The sequence below is a fragment of the Sylvia atricapilla genome, chromosome Z (genome assembly GCF_009819655.1).
Source record: "Sylvia atricapilla isolate bSylAtr1 chromosome Z, bSylAtr1.pri, whole genome shotgun sequence".
Lineage (NCBI taxonomy): Eukaryota > Metazoa > Chordata > Aves > Passeriformes > Sylviidae > Sylvia > Sylvia atricapilla.
Genome location: NC_089174.1, coordinates 56,823,742 through 56,840,281, shown reverse-complemented (window position 1 = coordinate 56,840,281; position 16,540 = coordinate 56,823,742). Strand labels below are relative to the sequence as shown.

The 16,540-nt window shown below is 37.4% G+C and overlaps 1 protein-coding gene across 1 annotated transcript in view; it reads right to left on the bottom strand.

Moving 5' to 3' along the window:
* Positions 1 to 3,064: 3,064 nt before the first annotated feature.
* Positions 3,065 to 16,540, bottom strand: part of FREM1 (FRAS1 related extracellular matrix 1) — a 64,144-nt gene continuing 50,668 nt past the window's right edge. The window contains exons 30-37 of the mRNA XM_066339570.1: positions 15,871 to 16,020; positions 14,431 to 14,669; positions 13,677 to 13,724; positions 13,248 to 13,406; positions 12,930 to 13,055; positions 12,130 to 12,245; positions 5,062 to 5,147; positions 3,065 to 3,728 (exon numbers count right to left, since the gene is read on the bottom strand). Coding sequence (XP_066195667.1) covers positions 3,529 to 3,728; positions 5,062 to 5,147; positions 12,130 to 12,245; positions 12,930 to 13,055; positions 13,248 to 13,406; positions 13,677 to 13,724; positions 14,431 to 14,669; positions 15,871 to 16,020 — 1,124 coding nt within the window. The 3' untranslated portion in view covers positions 3,065 to 3,528. The remainder of the gene's footprint in view (positions 3,729 to 5,061; positions 5,148 to 12,129; positions 12,246 to 12,929; positions 13,056 to 13,247; positions 13,407 to 13,676; positions 13,725 to 14,430; positions 14,670 to 15,870; positions 16,021 to 16,540) is intronic.

Below are 16,540 nucleotides of genomic sequence, written 5' to 3'. Positions count from 1 at the left end.
TAAGAAATTCATATTCACCAAAGTATATTTTGGAATTTTTATTAATATGCATTACAGAGTTAAACATGACAGTATATATAGTGTTCTGAATACAATAATTACAGTACCACAAATCTTGTGATGTAAATAATGCAGAATCTCCAGTATCACTGAATCTTATGCATAATTCTCTCAAAGTAATTTTTTTTTTAATTTGAGTGAATAAAACTTGAAGACATTTAATAAAGTATTCATGGGTAGAAAGAAGATCTGGAAAAAATTTCTGATATTTTTCAGACTAAATACTTGATATATATAAAGTTACTAAGAACTCAAGTGTTTTAGAATATTTTGGTATAGAGTAAGTGCTCCTGTGACCTGTTGCCTATCAGGCATATTTCATGCATATACCTAGGCATATATCAGGCATATGCCTATTTAATAACTGTAAGCTTTGAGTTAACTACCTCCCCATCAAATTTGTTTGAAATATTGACATATTTATAAGATTTTTTGACAGGGATCAAAAATGGTTAGAAGTGATAAGCACACACAGTTCTCACGCAGCCCATCCAGGCACAGAAATCTAAGGTAACTTCTAGGTTCTTTTCACTGAGCATCTTGGTTCTGTTGCGCTTGGGTATGGATAGTTCTGGTGAAATAAATTCTTTGTTTATCCAGAAAGTGTGACATCCATATGTGAACACTAGAATTTACATGCTCCTTTTTCTGATTTTTAGCCTTTTGAAATACTCCTGGTGATACTGCTCTTCTAAGTACTGATTTTTCTCAGGGTTTACTCAGTCTAGTTCAAAAATGCTGAAGATGAAAAAATCCCCAAAGATTCTCAGGATGGTAGGTCTATCCATTGCTAAACTTCTTAGAAGCAATAACTCTTATGTCAACAGAAAAAAATTATTTCTGCTTTCCCTGATTTGAGTATGTTTTGTTCTTTGAGCTCCAGTATTATAATAATAAAAATAAAACATGTAAAGATCTGTGGAAAAATACTTATTTAAGGACAAATAAGGACTTATTTAAGGAGAAATAAAATTTATTAATGAAATGTTTGGAACAGTTAATAGTATTGGAAAAAAATTCAGCAGCGTTTCAGGGCAGAAATATACTTGCTCTGCAATAGAAGAATTTCAATTTCATTAGTGTATTGTGTTAGATATAATTCAACCAGTGAACACATGCAGTTTCAACTAAGAATCTGTTGTGTAGTGAAATCTTCATACTCTGCAATTACTTTAAAATAGTTCAAATAAAGTACAGAAAAGGGAAAATTTTCCCTCTCTCTCTCAAAAGCAAACCTGAAGTCACCATTGTGTCAGATGACATGAGTCATTTATTAGTTACTGATCAAGTAGCAAGCACTTTTGCAAAATCCCCACTCTGTTGATATCATTTATTAAATAATTGGGAGAGGTATTTGAATAATCTCAATAGGCTTTATCAAATTAGCACCAATAAATTCTACAGCTTTTATTTTAAAAAATGCCCTAAAGAAATAAAAGTTTATTCCAGAACACACCACTTAAAAATATTGAGAGTGCTTATTTTTTTCTTTAATGAAAACTTTCAGAAATAAAGTCAGGTCTGAAACCAGAAATTCTGGAGTACTTCGTTTGGAGACAAGTAGTATGTCTATGCTTAGAAAACTCCTTAAGCCAAAGAGTTATGAGTTATTGCCAAAAAAAAAAAAAAAAAAAAAAAAATCCTGGAAGAGAAATGGTGAGGAGGTTCTGTCCCCCAGTACATTTTTTTCTCCAATTCTGCGATGCGCTCACATTTGTTGGCAACAGTCCTTTCAGGAAGGTTCTTTCCTACGTACAAAGACTGTTCAGCTGTTCAGATTTTTATTTAACTTGTCACAGGCAATGAGGAAGAATAAGTAACCCATGCATGATAGAGGCAAAGAGGAGGAATATATAACCCCTGAAGCAGTGTCCTTCAGCTCAGAGGGGAGAGGTGATTCTGGCCTGTCTTGTGTCTTGTCCCTTGCAAGACTGAGAAGTTGCTTTGAGGAACCCAAAAAGGAAGTTTTTCAGCTCAATTGCAAAAATGATCCAGAGGCTGACTGAATAGATGAGCAAGGGTGAGGTCAACTGCTGACAGCAGGTAGGCAGATAGGAAGGATGAAAGCTCATAGGTACAGGACAAATTCACACTACTCACTTCCAAACCGTCACACACTGGCTCCTGTTGGGAGGAGCTTTAATTTTATTTTTGTTTTTAGAAAGCCTGTGCTTGCTTCTGGTGACGTTTTAGTTGGTTGCTTTGTTTTAGTTTCGGTTTTGTTTGGGGTTTTTTGGTTGGTTGGTTGGTTGGTTGGTTGGTTGGTTGGTTGGTTTTGTTTGGGATTTTTTGTTTGGTTTGTTGGTTGGTTGGTTGGCTGTTTTTTTTGGTTTTTTTGTCTAGTTGGGGAGTTTTTTTGTAATTTTAAGGCTGGCAGTAAAAATGTTCAAAAGCAAGCTTTTGACAAGCCAAATATAAATCTACACTGATGTTACAAACTGCTTATAGTGCAACTATATTTATCCTAAATAAGTTCTGGCCAGCTGGTTTTTTCCTATTAGTTGCTGGATTTTTAGCCTTTCTCAGAAATAAATCTGGATTTTTAAATATTATTTTTAAAAGCCTCAAATCCCTAATAAGGACTTAGATTAATACTTTTCAAATACCATAGCTGCTTTACTACAAAATACATCTCATGATTACATTGGTTTATACACACATATAAATCCTATTGATGTTCATGTATCAGTGAATATCCCCAGATAATATCCTAGGATTAAGTTTACAGATTTTTTTTAAATAAATCATTGTTTGCTATAACATTTGGTTTAGAGATGTCCCATTATTTAATTACTCTAAAGATTACAGCATCATCCTCCAGTTCTGTGAAAAAAAAAAAAAAAAAAGAAAGAAAGAAAAATTTTGCTTAGGAAAGTGAAAGAGATGCAACTCTGTGTGGGCAGATCCGTTAGGTTCTGAAGCTGGCCTCGGGAGGTAGTCTATCACCAGGCAATGTCCAGGTGTTGGTACTCTTGTAAGATGTACTAGGGCATCCACAAAGAAACTCCACTACTTACATGAAATCACTCCCATCATCACCCAAGATCTATTTTTAGACAACTATCTACCCTCATTTCCAATCCCAGCAGTATTCCTCTTTTTGTGACTGCAGAGTAAAACTGCGATTCACAACCCCACCTTTAAGACCAAAGCAAATCAACTGGCCTGGTATTTTCTTTAAAAGAGAAAGTACTTTAACACAAAGTGTGATGAAAGCCTTGAGACCCATCTCTTGGTATAAAAAAAACATGAGCAAGTGACAGATCAAAATCTTTGGAGAGATTGCAAAGCCTTAACTTGGGCTTAATTTTTGCAGCTGATATCTGTACCTTGGTTAAAGGCCAGCGCATCTGCACCTCTGGCAACGTATAAAATAAGCCTTGCTGATAATTAGAATGGTTTTCTAGCACAGCTAACATACTGAAATATCATGAATATCCATATGCTGTCAGAGGCATCCTCCATCCATTACAACTTTCTTGAACATATATAGCTGTTTGGTTTGACCTTCTTGCAGTCAGTTGCTTGCCATTTTCCTCGCTTCTGCACAAATACGCAGTTTCTTCCTCTCACTGGAAATTGGTAGGAGCCTCTTCTCCAGTTTATGTAGGTTATAGGTTCTCCTCCATTCCACTCCCAGTGTCCTGGATTGACTTGGTCGTTCAAACCTGTGTGAAATCGGTGATGTTTATTGTCACTGGAACCAGATGCCAAGAGTCATGTTCTATAAGTTGTTCTTCATTAAAAAATGCATGCAATTGCATGCTAAGAGAAAAAGAAATCATCTGGCAGAACACAAGCAAAATACAATTTAGGATTTAATTCATCCACTTGAATCACAGTTAGTGTCATATGAATAAAGGAAAAAAACCACTTTTCTGCAATACTGCATATCTAAAATGATTTTTTTTTGCCTTTCATCTATTATGTGTCTATCACCTCACAGGTTTCACTTTTGACACTTGAAATAGCAAGGAGTCTGGACAGCAAGGAGTCAGAATATTTCTTCTGAATATGAAATTCTGCAGATCTTTGTGGACCTGATTTACACTGTTTAAATTAACAGTTGTAAAATTAGCTTCTGTTAACTAGTACAACATAAAACACCATTATTCCTAGCATCTGAGATACTAAGACCAATATGCATGGCATAATTTCATACATGACCTGTCTTCTTAGGAGAGACCAGAATAAGAAAATTGGCATAACAATTTGTAGTCTTTATCTTTGTCAAACATGTTTATTTCTTTCAAGTTAAATGAATCATGATACCATTATACATGATCCAAAACTAACTGTATTTTTGAAGTTAGTTTAGTATACCTAGTAGGTCCATATCAAAAAATTACCAAGAGCTAATAATTGCAGTTCAGAATCAGAAACAAGAAGGGTCAGAAAAAACGATAGCACTAGTATATGAGCTAAGGCAGTCATTCACAGAAAGGAGGTACTAAGAAGACCTATCCAAATTTTTTCCATTGGTCATTAACTGTAAAGTGCCTAATAAGAAGTAGCTAATTCTGAAATGATAGGATGACATATTCTTTAGTTTATAATCTAATTAATTGATAATATTTCTAACACAAGACAACAGTAATAAATTAGGACTAACACAAGTAATTATTTAGGTTAAAACAAAGCAAAACAAAACAAATGCTAAAATAGGGATAAATAAAGTAACAGTAAAAAGAAAGATGAGATAAAACAAAATTGTAGGAGCTGCACAAGAACTATTTTCATCAGATTGTGCAAAAATAGAAAAGGTTTCAAGACAAAAACAGTCCAGCAATAGACATTATGATAAACTCATCATTTTTATAAAGACTTATAAAAGTAGCCAGGTAAATTATGGTTTTTGGTTTATGCCTTGCACTGAAACAATAAAAGCAGCAGAAATTTGAGGACTTTACAGTGTTTGGAAACGACTTCAACTGCTGCAGCAGTTTCTGCTTTTCAACATGTACAGGAACTGCAGAGGGGATTTGCAGCCAATATACTTGCCTATCCAAAAGGGCATCCTCCCACTGAAGTCCCACAGCCACTGCATGTGTTGTTCATTAGCCACACTTGTTAGACTCCCCAGGTATCTAGATCAACGAGAGAGGACAGAGTAATTAGCATTCCACAGAGTGACAGACAGCTCCCATCATCTTATCAACAATTGGTGTTGATTCTAGTATAAAGTATATAAATAACGAGTCACAGGAAAACCACAACCTACTGGCATGAAGGAATAATTAATTACTTGAAGATGAAGTCTTAAATTTGTGGATTACTTGGAGAGGAACCAAAGTCCTAGTCTGATTTTTCTAACAGAGAAACTAAATTGGCTGGGCAACTGAAGGAAATGTATACGGGAAATATGTCTCTCATACTCACAAACTACTGTTCTGAGTTAAGTTAAAAATTATTTGCACAATATTTGATACCTTATTTTCCATAAAATAATAAATGTCCTACACTGAAAGCCAAGCCAGTGAAAGATTCTATTTTACCCATTTGATAGCAGAGCAAGAGAAATCTTTTTAAATGAAGCTTTGAATAATACACTTAAGTGGTAATGTGGTTCTGAGAAGTAATCACAGAATCACAAAATCATAGAATGTCCTGAGTAGGAAAAGACCTACAACGATCAAAATCTAACTATCGACTTTACACAGGGTAGCCGCAAGAATCACAAAATGAGCCTGAGAACGCTGTCCAAACATTTCTTGAGCTCTATCAGATTGGTGCTGTGACCTCTTCCCTGGGGAGGCTGTTCCACTGCCTGACCACCCTATGTGTGAAGAAACTTCTCATAATATCTAATCTAAATCTCCCCTGTCACAGTTACACACACATCCTCTAAAATCAACAATCAGGCTGTTGTGTTCCCTGCCCCCTACACAATTTTCTTCCTCCCTGATATCCCAACCTTTTCTTCTTTTGCATTTTTGTCCTTTTCAAATTTGGGGTTCAGCTGAGACATTCTGGTTCTCCATCTTCCTGTGAACTTGCACTCAGTAAATGCAGGTATCCTATGGATTCCTCCAATTGTTCATTAAAAGAAATTTGGTACCTGAAAAGACTCTGAAAAGCAGTGCAGTCTTCAGAGCATTGTCTGCGGTGACTACACATTTTGTTCAGGTTGGAGAGAAGTTGTGGTTCGTATTAAACAGACTATTTCTGAATTAAGTCACTGCATAAGCTCTGCCCTGTGTTTGTACTTATAGCAGGCCAGTTTCAAAGGCAGTTTTGCAAACCCTAGTTGCTGAGTGGCCGTACCGCTGACAAGTCTTCCAGCCAGTACCAAACATACAAGCACCAGCAGGCTACTCATAAGCCATTTAGAGGCTAGGCATTAAGACACAAATGTAATTCTTCACATTTGCCGAGAACTGTCAGCCATCAGAGGCTCCACTTTCTTATTTATCCATCTTTGCGTCTGTGTTGATATCATATCACCTTTTTACATGACACACCTGGTGTTGCCATCCATCTGGTGCTGAACCTCTGGTGCTGACATTTCTTTTGTCCCATATTTCTGGCTGCTTCTCAGTCTAAAGTGATGCCAACCCCTTCGGCCTCTCAGAATATAATGAGTGACAGTTGATAGGGCCAGAGCAAACAACACTGCTCATAAAAACATTTTAAGAGAGCAAAAAAGAACTTTTCTAACATCAGAATAAGTAAATGGTATTGTAAGGATTTTGCTGATTTCATTACTTTTACCAGATAACAAGGACAAAAGATCATTTTGCTCCAGAGGAAGTGATGACTGCCTTCTTTAAGAGCTGGGGAAGCAACTAGGCCTGAAGAATGGCATGGCAGACTTGAGTTCACAATGGAGACCACAAGCAGATATTAAGAGTGAAAATCCACCATTAAGCCTGCTGCCTAGTTAGAGATCCATGCGTGGAGCTGCATTCCCATTACTGCCCAGTATGTCTTCTAAGAGTACTCATCCCATGGATTCCATATGATGCCACACAAGTTAGGGAAGCAGGAAAAATTTACATGAGGAGAAGTTCAGAGCAGTAGTCCACAGTATTCTGCACAGTCCCTACTGCACAAAATCTGGACCATTCCTTAATTTGGGCCACAGGGTCAGGTTATGAAATAAATTGCCACCAGAGAACAGCACATAAAGGATCACACTGACACCTGTGTACGTTGTCCTCACATAGAGGTGTGGCCGAACAGCCTCAGAACTTCTGGTAGGGGTCAGGATTGTGCACCCGCTGTGGCAGATGCCCCCAAAACTGCACCCAATGAGATGTGCCTGTATGTCCCAAAGGTGACAGGTTTCCACCCTCCTGGGCCAATCTGCCAGGCACAGAATCTCTGGTGAGCTAGAAACAAAGCGGTTGCACTGATAAACACTGTTGGGAAGTTTTATACTCCATCTTCTTCTATAGAGTCCAGGAAAACAATCATAGTTAATTCAGGGTGCCCTCCCAGGCTAACTACTCCAGCAGCAGGATTCCATTCTGCCTCACAATGACTGTGTTTGCACTGACCAAACAGACCTGAGAAGAGGTTTGCGCAGCAGTTTCTGAGACATCACTACTAGGTGAGCAAGAACAAAAATAGAGCATTTAATCTGGCTTCTGTTTAAGGACACTCAAGACCCAGGAACTAAGTAATTTATTTTAGGTGAGCATATCTTACTTCTGATTGTCCTAGAAAAGGTAAAACCAAAAAGTGTCAACGTGTTTCAGTAACTGCTCTATCATTTATGACATACAGGCGTGGTCTGAGCAATAATAGTTTCAGGCTTCAACTCATGTACCAGGGCGAGTTCATCACTGTGAAAGAAAACTACTGCAGTAATTATAATGTAACCTAATCCTTTCTCTATAGGAGTGTTTTCTAAGTTCAGATTGAGGAACACATTACAAGAGAGAACTGTTCTAAGTCTTGTACCTAGTTAAGGGGGTTGTGTACTGTAGGGAAATAAGAACCATTTGAAAGAGCAAGAGCACGAGCACTTCCAAAACCTTGCTCACTGAACCTCAAGGCATGGCATCAGACACCAGAAATTACAAGATAATGTTGTTTATATAGTTGTGTGCATCTAACACTTCCGAATGTAAATTAGTCAAGATAAGGGGTTATAATGACTTATTAGGGAAAGAACCCAAACAAAACCAAAAGCAAATAAACAAACACCAACCAAAAGAAGCCACAACAAATGCACACGCACAACTTTTTTCTGTGCTAAACCATCCATTTAAAATTGTTCTTCCATACTTTATAATCTTTTGCAATTGAGTCAAGAACATCCTTTATCTTAGAGCAGTTGCACAAATTAGGAAAAATTTTGTGTAGCTATTGACCTTGAAGTATTATATGGAAAATACTTAGTGCAAAGAATTGACTGATTTTCCATTAAATTTTCTGATACATTTAAGAGTCTTGTAGTATTTTAGTAAATTTTACATCGGTAAAAGCACACTTGACCATGAAGGTCTCCACAGGACACAATATTTTATTTGAGCTGCTGTAGTAATCTGTGTCCTATACTGATATTGAAGGGGGTGGGGGATGACTGAAATGCTGTCCTTATCCCAGTCTCTTATTTGGTCACCTAGAGAGTTGTCCCAATGCCTTGAAAAAGGTCTGGTGTTGCTAACAACACCTCATGTCATTCAAAACATTCAGATGAGAGTGGCAGACATGATACAGAGCTTGCAGGAGTCCTACATTTCCAGACTGGCAGTTGAAAGTCAAAGAGCATACACAAGGCCTTTAATATTACTCTGGATACCTGGATCCCTCTGCTGGAGTCACACACAATAATGTAAGTTAAACCAGTCACTTAGAAAACCAGTACTAGGAGAAGAGAGCTGCTGTACTGCTTTTCACTAGGGAACACTGAGCCATCGTGAAGGATCTAATCTATTACTTTAGATGTGGTTCTGCCTGTGATTCCCAAGAACTGAGGCCACATGTAGCTAATATAGTACCATCAAACAAAATAATAAGTCCTGCCTTACACAGCTAGCAATAGAAGACCTGAAATCTAATAATATTTGAGCTTTATTTAATTATTCAACTTCAAAAAAGGTATAATATGAATAACAGAGCAAAAGATACAACTGTGAGTTCCAGCTAACCAGTTCTTCCATGCCTGCAGTGGCAGCAGTGAAACCATCTCACATAGGAGCCCTGCTATACTGACCCTTGGGGAGGACATGTTCTTATTGGACAAACAAGAGCTGTGGCATAAATCATCAAAATTGCTTCTAAATCAGGCTGCTGTGGGATCAGTCAGCCGTAATATCCCCCAGATGCTTCTCTTGATGTTGCCAAGAGCCTCTTCATGCATAAAAACAAAGCTAGAGAAATGCGTTCTTAAGCCACCTTTCTCTCCAATGAATTGGAGAAGGGTTAGAAATAGTGCAAAATTTTCACAGCAATTAACTGAGATTTCTGTGTCCCCACCCCAATCCCCAGTTTAACACTGACACAAGAAACTTGTGTAAAGACAAGCACATATTTTTGTCTGCTTCTACCCCTGCACATGGAAGCTAAAGGGTTGTATACCACCTGTAACATATGGGTACAATGTATGTCAACAGAAACTCAAATAGGCTTGTCCATGCATATGTAGTTATGTACACGCAACTACTTGATGATTAATTGATAGCATTACTTTGATGGAATAGAATCATAGACTATCAGGTTAGAGGAACTTCAACGATCATCTGGTTCCAACCTTTCCTGGCAAAAGGACAGTCCAGACAAGATGGGCCAACACTCTGTCTAGCTAAACCTTAAAAGTGTCTGATGTTGGGGAATCTACGACATCCCTGGGGAGAGTCTTCTGACAGCTGATTTCACCATGAAAAAAAAATCTCTTGTGTGCAATAGGAACCTTCCCAGAAGTAACTTGTTCCTGTAGCTGTTCATCTTTTCTATGTGACTCCTTGTAAAAAGGCAGTCTCTATCTTCTTCTTAGCTACCCTCTAAATATTGAACTATGGTGATAAGGCTCCCCTATGCCTTCTTTCTTCACATGGCAGGCCTTAATGTGCCTGGATGATCCTTGCCTTCCTCCAGACACTTTTCATCCTGCCTACTTCTGTGTATTATCATATAGCCTGTTCCCAAGTCCATCACCTCAGGATTGCAAGGTTGTCTCAAAAAGGGTGGGAGGCTCGTTACTTATATACTGCTAGCGAATCGACTTTTATAATGCTTGGGCCCTTTTCTCTGTTCTGTATAATAGAAGAATTCTAGCAATGAATAGGAGCTTAAAACTATGCCATTTTTGTAGTAATAAAAAAGTATTCATTTTTATGGAAGTTGGCTAATTTACTGAAAGTCAATTCTAATATTTTCATTTAATATCTAGGTTGTTTGGTCTATTGAAAATTGAGAACTGACCTCCATGGTAGTTTTATTTCCCTGTTGGAAACATTTAAATGTCAATAGAATCAGTATTAATGATTGAAACACCAAACTAGTGGTGGTGATGATTGCTGGAGGAGATGGGGAAAAGCACAAAATAAAACCTAATAAGCTATATTCTTGTACCACATTTTAGCATGTTCCTGGAGCTGCACTTTTGTAAATCAGTTCCAGATGGAGGCAAGGAGTACTTTATTTCCTGGGATAAATCTTCCTTAGTCTATGCTAGTATCACATTAATTGAATTTGCATCACATCAGGATTAATTTCCTTGTGGATTCAGTGATATGCCTTGATTTTCTGTGTAGTTTTTTTAACACTGTCATTTAGTTATTGTTGTTTACTTTTATTTACTTTTATTCACCTTAATATCTACGTTGCACACTATAGCCTTAATCAAGAAGCTACCACCTACAAAAAAATATGGGTCACAAAGATCACACTCTCTTAGAAGGTAGGAAACACCTCTTGGCAGTGACATATGGTTCCAAGAGATCAATTTACTGTTGAAGCCTTCAGAAAAAAATATAAAAATATTCACAATTTATAGATTTGTTTGCTAACAAGTAACATCATAAAAGCAGATAGTAACCAACAATTTCAGGAACTGAAATTGTAAATAAACCAAGTAATAACATAATCTTTGGGGTGGGCTCACAAGAGCACGTAACATTTACATTTTAGTAAAGAATATCTTCCATCGGTTGGGAGGTAATAGTATCAAGACTTTTCTGTTGCATGTTACCAAGACAACATAATCTGGCATAACTGAGTGGAATGAATCAATGCTTGTTACGCTTGCTTGGCCATGATTCATGATTCAGCGTGTCCTTCCGCTATGGAAGGAACATATTCTGTTACGGAACATATTCTGTTTCTATAATTTCCAACCCTTTCCTGTTTCAATTTTCCTTTGGAGTAGTGGAGAGGTCTGGAGTAGTGGAGAGATCTGTTTAAGTCCTTCATATTTTTCTGCCTGGTTTTCAATCTGGTGCTCACAATTCAGAACAAGGTACCAAGCATGCCTGTCCTCAGACAAGCTTCACATTATCATGGGTAACATTTTTCCAGTGCTAACCTAATACTCCTACAGCCAATATCTCAAAGAAAGTGTTCAGAAAGCAAGACTGGCAGGTTTTTTATCTCCTACTTTGAGACAACTGTTTTATTATCATTGTTGTTGTTGTTGTAGTATTCTTAAAAAGTAAAAAATGCACTCTTAAAATGAATGCAAAAGTTTTCAAGTAGTTACAAAATCATCAAAACTGCATCTTCAGAAGAATATAGTGAAGTGCACAGGCGCTGGCAATATTTTACCATGGTTATATCAAGAGAAGGCAGTGCCAAGGAAGTGGTGCGTAAAGAGAGAATGAAATTCTGAGTCTTTACTGACCCTGAATTTCTCTTCTCCCAAACTAACTCTCCCACTGGAAAGTATCCTCACTGCAGATGGACAGCTTTGGGAATTCATGCTGTGATTCAGATAGCATCACCACCTGAAACATAATGACACTAATATTTCTATTATCCTCTCTGAATCCCAGGATTTGTTCACTTTTGGGGGAAAGCTGTGCAGAACAGCCAAAGCTGGGTTTATCTAAATAAATTTGGCCTCAAGGGCAGCATTCAGTTCAGGGCAATAGCATTGTGCAGCAAATGCATGATGGCTCTTACTGTACTCTGCAAGCCCGAGCAGCAGTGTTCCAGGTGACCTTGTGATTCACTACCAGGAAGTAGCAGCTGCCCTCATAGTAAGTCCATCCAGAGGGACATTTCTTCATAGTTATCTCCTAAAATAAAAGAGGAAGAGGTAAAACAGATTTCTGTCTGTGCACAGATTGTCTGTGCACTAAGTCTGGAATTAAATTGAGCATGAACTCTGGTGTCTATAAATAAAGCTACAGCACTGCTTTAATATTTAAATAAATAATGCCTGGCAGAACATCCTAAAATTTAAAATTCGTAGCGTTAATGGTGACAGTAGGATTCAGTTCCAAAAATTCTCTAAAGACTTTACATTATTTTGGACACCATTTTCTCTCTCCTGTAGTCTGTACAGGAGAAAGCAGTGCAACAAAATGCAACATGACATCTTAAGTGGTGGAGGGATTGCATGTTGCAGAATACCTGAGTAAGCTTATTTTATTAAATTTCAGCAATTGTCCCACAGACTTCATTCACTGAGTGTGTTACGCTCACATCGCCACAAGCACCAAGACACTAGTGCTCATCTGGTTTTTCCAGGAGGAAAACCACATCCTGTGGATGACCAAGAGGAAAGGCAACTGCAGCAGTCAAGTACTCATCATATTCCTGGGAAAATCCTGTTTCTCCTGAAAGGAAACCTGAATTTGGATAACATTTATTCCCTGTTCAAGTGAATAACAGTTACAGGAATGTCCTCTGCTTTAGGGTGCCACCAATCATAGACTCTGTGCTCTGAGGCAGATACTTATACATAGCTACATTTTTACCTTGCTTTGGGAATTCCAGAATTTCCATGTTATCCCATCACACTGAAATAACTTCTGTGTGCTTTCTTCATAATGCAAGAGACCCTTTAAATCTGGTGTACAAGCCTTTTGAAAAGAGTGAAAGTCCTGGAAAGAGAAAATGTCATTTGAACATTTGAAGGAAAACAATTACACAAAACAAGTGAAATGAAACAGATCAATTAGGTCTTATATTAGAATCTTATGCCATGAAAACTCTTCTAGGTGTTAAATCATTTTGGAAAACAGCATGACTGAAAACAGATGGTGAAAATGCCCATGGAGAAAAAAGTTTCATACCTTATGTCTTGATCTTGGTTCAGCTGCAAGTTCTGCCTTATCAGCCTGTGGGATTTCTGTTTTCCTGGAGGAGATGACATTTATCTGTGGTTGTGTCTTCTTGTTGGTTTCAGTTGAGGAGGTGTCATCCTCTGCTTTGAGTGATAGAATCCCATGATACTTCATTTTACAATATCACACGCACAAGAACAGGAGAGGAAGAGAGAGGGTTAGTACATACAAGCAACTCTGAAGTAAACTAAACAAATAATAAAATTTAATTACTATAAAAATTATTGTAAATCAAGGGAAATTACTCCAAAGAAAGAGAAAGATGCATAGAAAAATAAAGTATTGGATATAACAAATTTTAAGAGCTATAAAGCATAGAAAGAACAGAATCAGAAAGAAATCATTGAAATGTCCAACCAATACCCATAATATTCTTACTTTGAAAACCACATCTGTTTCATTTCTAAATACAGAGGAAGGATTAACCTGAAAAATGTAGAACAGCAAAATGAGATGGGTATATTAACGTATTTTAGAAACAAGAGTCATTTACTACTAGGTTATACATCATGCAGAGCACGTCTTGGATTTAGTTCTATCTCTTTTAATACAGAAACTTGTAATTTCTGAAAGGAGCCATTAAAAAGCACAAATTACAAGTGTAATGTTCAGTGTTCATAAAAACAGATTCCAGTAACTTTTTAGGTGACAATAGCAGAAATTTACTACATACCTAGTTAAATCAATATCACTTAAGCAGGAGAATTAGTGGGCAAGGTTGAAATAACTATGTCTTGTTTCAGCTAACAGTATTTTTAGCTTTTTACCTTTGGCACCAGATGCACAGCTTCTATACATTTGCCTGGCTCCACCAACTTCTAACTTACCCATAGTTATTATAAGACTAGAAGTTTCATAATTGCTGAAGTTGCTTCATGCCTGCTTCCTCCCCCAAGTCTTGATTTCATTCCTCTCTTGCATACATGGATCCTCAAAATCAGGCTGGTTTGGTTTTGGCTTTTTACTTACTTTTTTTTTTAATAGCCCCCAGGTAGGATTCAAAACAAACTCATGCGCCTTGTAGTTATTGTGTGGTTGGATAGAATTGCTACAAAAATGACAGTTAAATGAAGATATCACATCACAATAAATTCACAAATCAGTCCATCACTGAACTATAGAAGTGTCTTACTATTCTGCCATTTCCAATTACTCTCAACCTGGTCCTTGACCGATTTGCCATGTTGTGCTCCTGCCACAGGTCCCCTCCATGCTCTTTCATCCCGTTGGAAGGAAGCAGTGGGATCCCTTCCAAGGAAACATTGCCAGGCCTGGAAGGTGATGAGGAGCCCAAGGAAACTGGAAATTGTGTGCCTCTCCCCCAGAAGTCATGCTTGCTTTGGCCAGAAGAACGGGAATAGCTGCACTGACCTGGAAGCATAAAATGTGGCAGATGGTCAGTTCTAACTGCATAACTAACTGCATAGTTCTAAGCAGATAACTGGTCATGTTGACATGGACAAATTAACAGCTTGTCCTTAAAAGCTGGATGATTCCTTTACTTGAAGTAGTTGATTTGCTCTTTGTTCAGTCACCTTCGTTTCTGAGGTTATCTATGACTATAACTGCAACTAGTACCTATATAAGTAAGATGTTGTATATGATCCATCTGTCTACACACAGGCCAGGATTTCAACCAAGCATCTGTTGAAAATACCTGTTTTCATGCTTATACTGGGCTTTGAAGTGCTGGGGGTTTTGGCTATGAATATATAGATATCTCTAACTACCACTGATGATACTTCCATCATGCCCAGAGAAGTTTCTTCTTGGAAATCCAGAACGCTGTTGTTTCAATGAACTTGTTGCATCAATTAAGTCCTGATTTACTCTAGGTATGTTTAGGAGAAAACAAATCTGAAATTTTAATGGGGCTTTTTGTAACATGAATCTTAATTCATTGCAATGTGGATATTTTAAATACTGTTTAACTAAACACCAGAAGAAACAACATTCTTCAGAGGTCAGAGGATGCAGCTGCTTTTCTAGTTATTTTTATTTTTCTACAGTTTTCCTATGTTTCTGTTTCTCCAGTTAGCTCCTTTTTGGTCTGATTTTAGGCACACCACTTTCAATCACTGAAAAACACAAGGATAATGCAGTCTTCAATACTGTGAAGTTGTGAACTGTGGTTTTTAAGCACTGAAAAATATATTGCTAAGAGAGAGATGGGTTAATTTGCTATGTTTCTTTTTTTGAGAGGAAAGTAGATCTCTTTTAGAGGATGTGTAACAACTAAATAATAACTGGAAAAATATTCTAGTGGATCTAAATCAAATTTTTCCCACTTTAATAAATGAGAGCTTTTCATGTTGTTATGAAAAGCAGTTTCTTTCCTGGCACTTTTCTCATTTTGTATTCGTTGCTTTCTCCATGCTGTGTTTCCTAAGAGGATGCATATAATTTTGTGAGAGAATATAAGGCCTGCAACTGTCGACCCTATTTTCTGCCCCAAAGAAACAAGGCAGTTTGATCTAATGGTGAGTGTTAAGAACAACTTGTGGTTGAAAATAGGTAGCTACTCAGCCAAGATTGTCCCACCTTCTTAGTTACAAAGATCAAAACAGAATACCTCCTTTTGAGTCCAAAATTTTCACAACAGCTTTTGTCCGTCTGCCAAGAACAGCATTCACAGGGGAGTTCAGAACTACTTCAAAGACTTCATCATCTTCCTCTAATCCGTCATAGGTGATTGCTATATTCCATGTCTTGGTTGACACTCCTAACAGAAATAAACATTTTAATTACTCTTATGCGCTATTTCAATCAATTAGGGTGTCAAAGAAATTGATTAACATGTCTGCAGCTAGAATGAAGTAGACTGTGTATGCTATTGTGCTCTTACTGACTGGCTGGACTCCTGCTGTTCTTTCAAATAACATTAAGTTTGAATTTGTTCCTGAGTAACGATGATTCAGTTGAAGTGCATACACTAACAAAAAGCTGCTGTAGATGTGAAAAATTGCACTGCAGTACATAGATTTAGGGCTTCCACTGTGATTTTCAAGAGAAATGTATCATAGTGTATCATCTGAAAATCTTACCTTTAATGATGGAACAGTTGTTTAAAACTCCTCCAAAGGGATCACAGCCCGTGTTAGATTGAATGGAACCTTTTAGGCAAATTTTTCCCTTTTTTCTTTTTTCCTTGCTTTTACTAGGTTACTTCAGGCTTGTATGGGAATGAAAAAGGGCCTTGACCATTTTGAATAACCTAGGTTGTTCTGAGTTTAATCTAAATT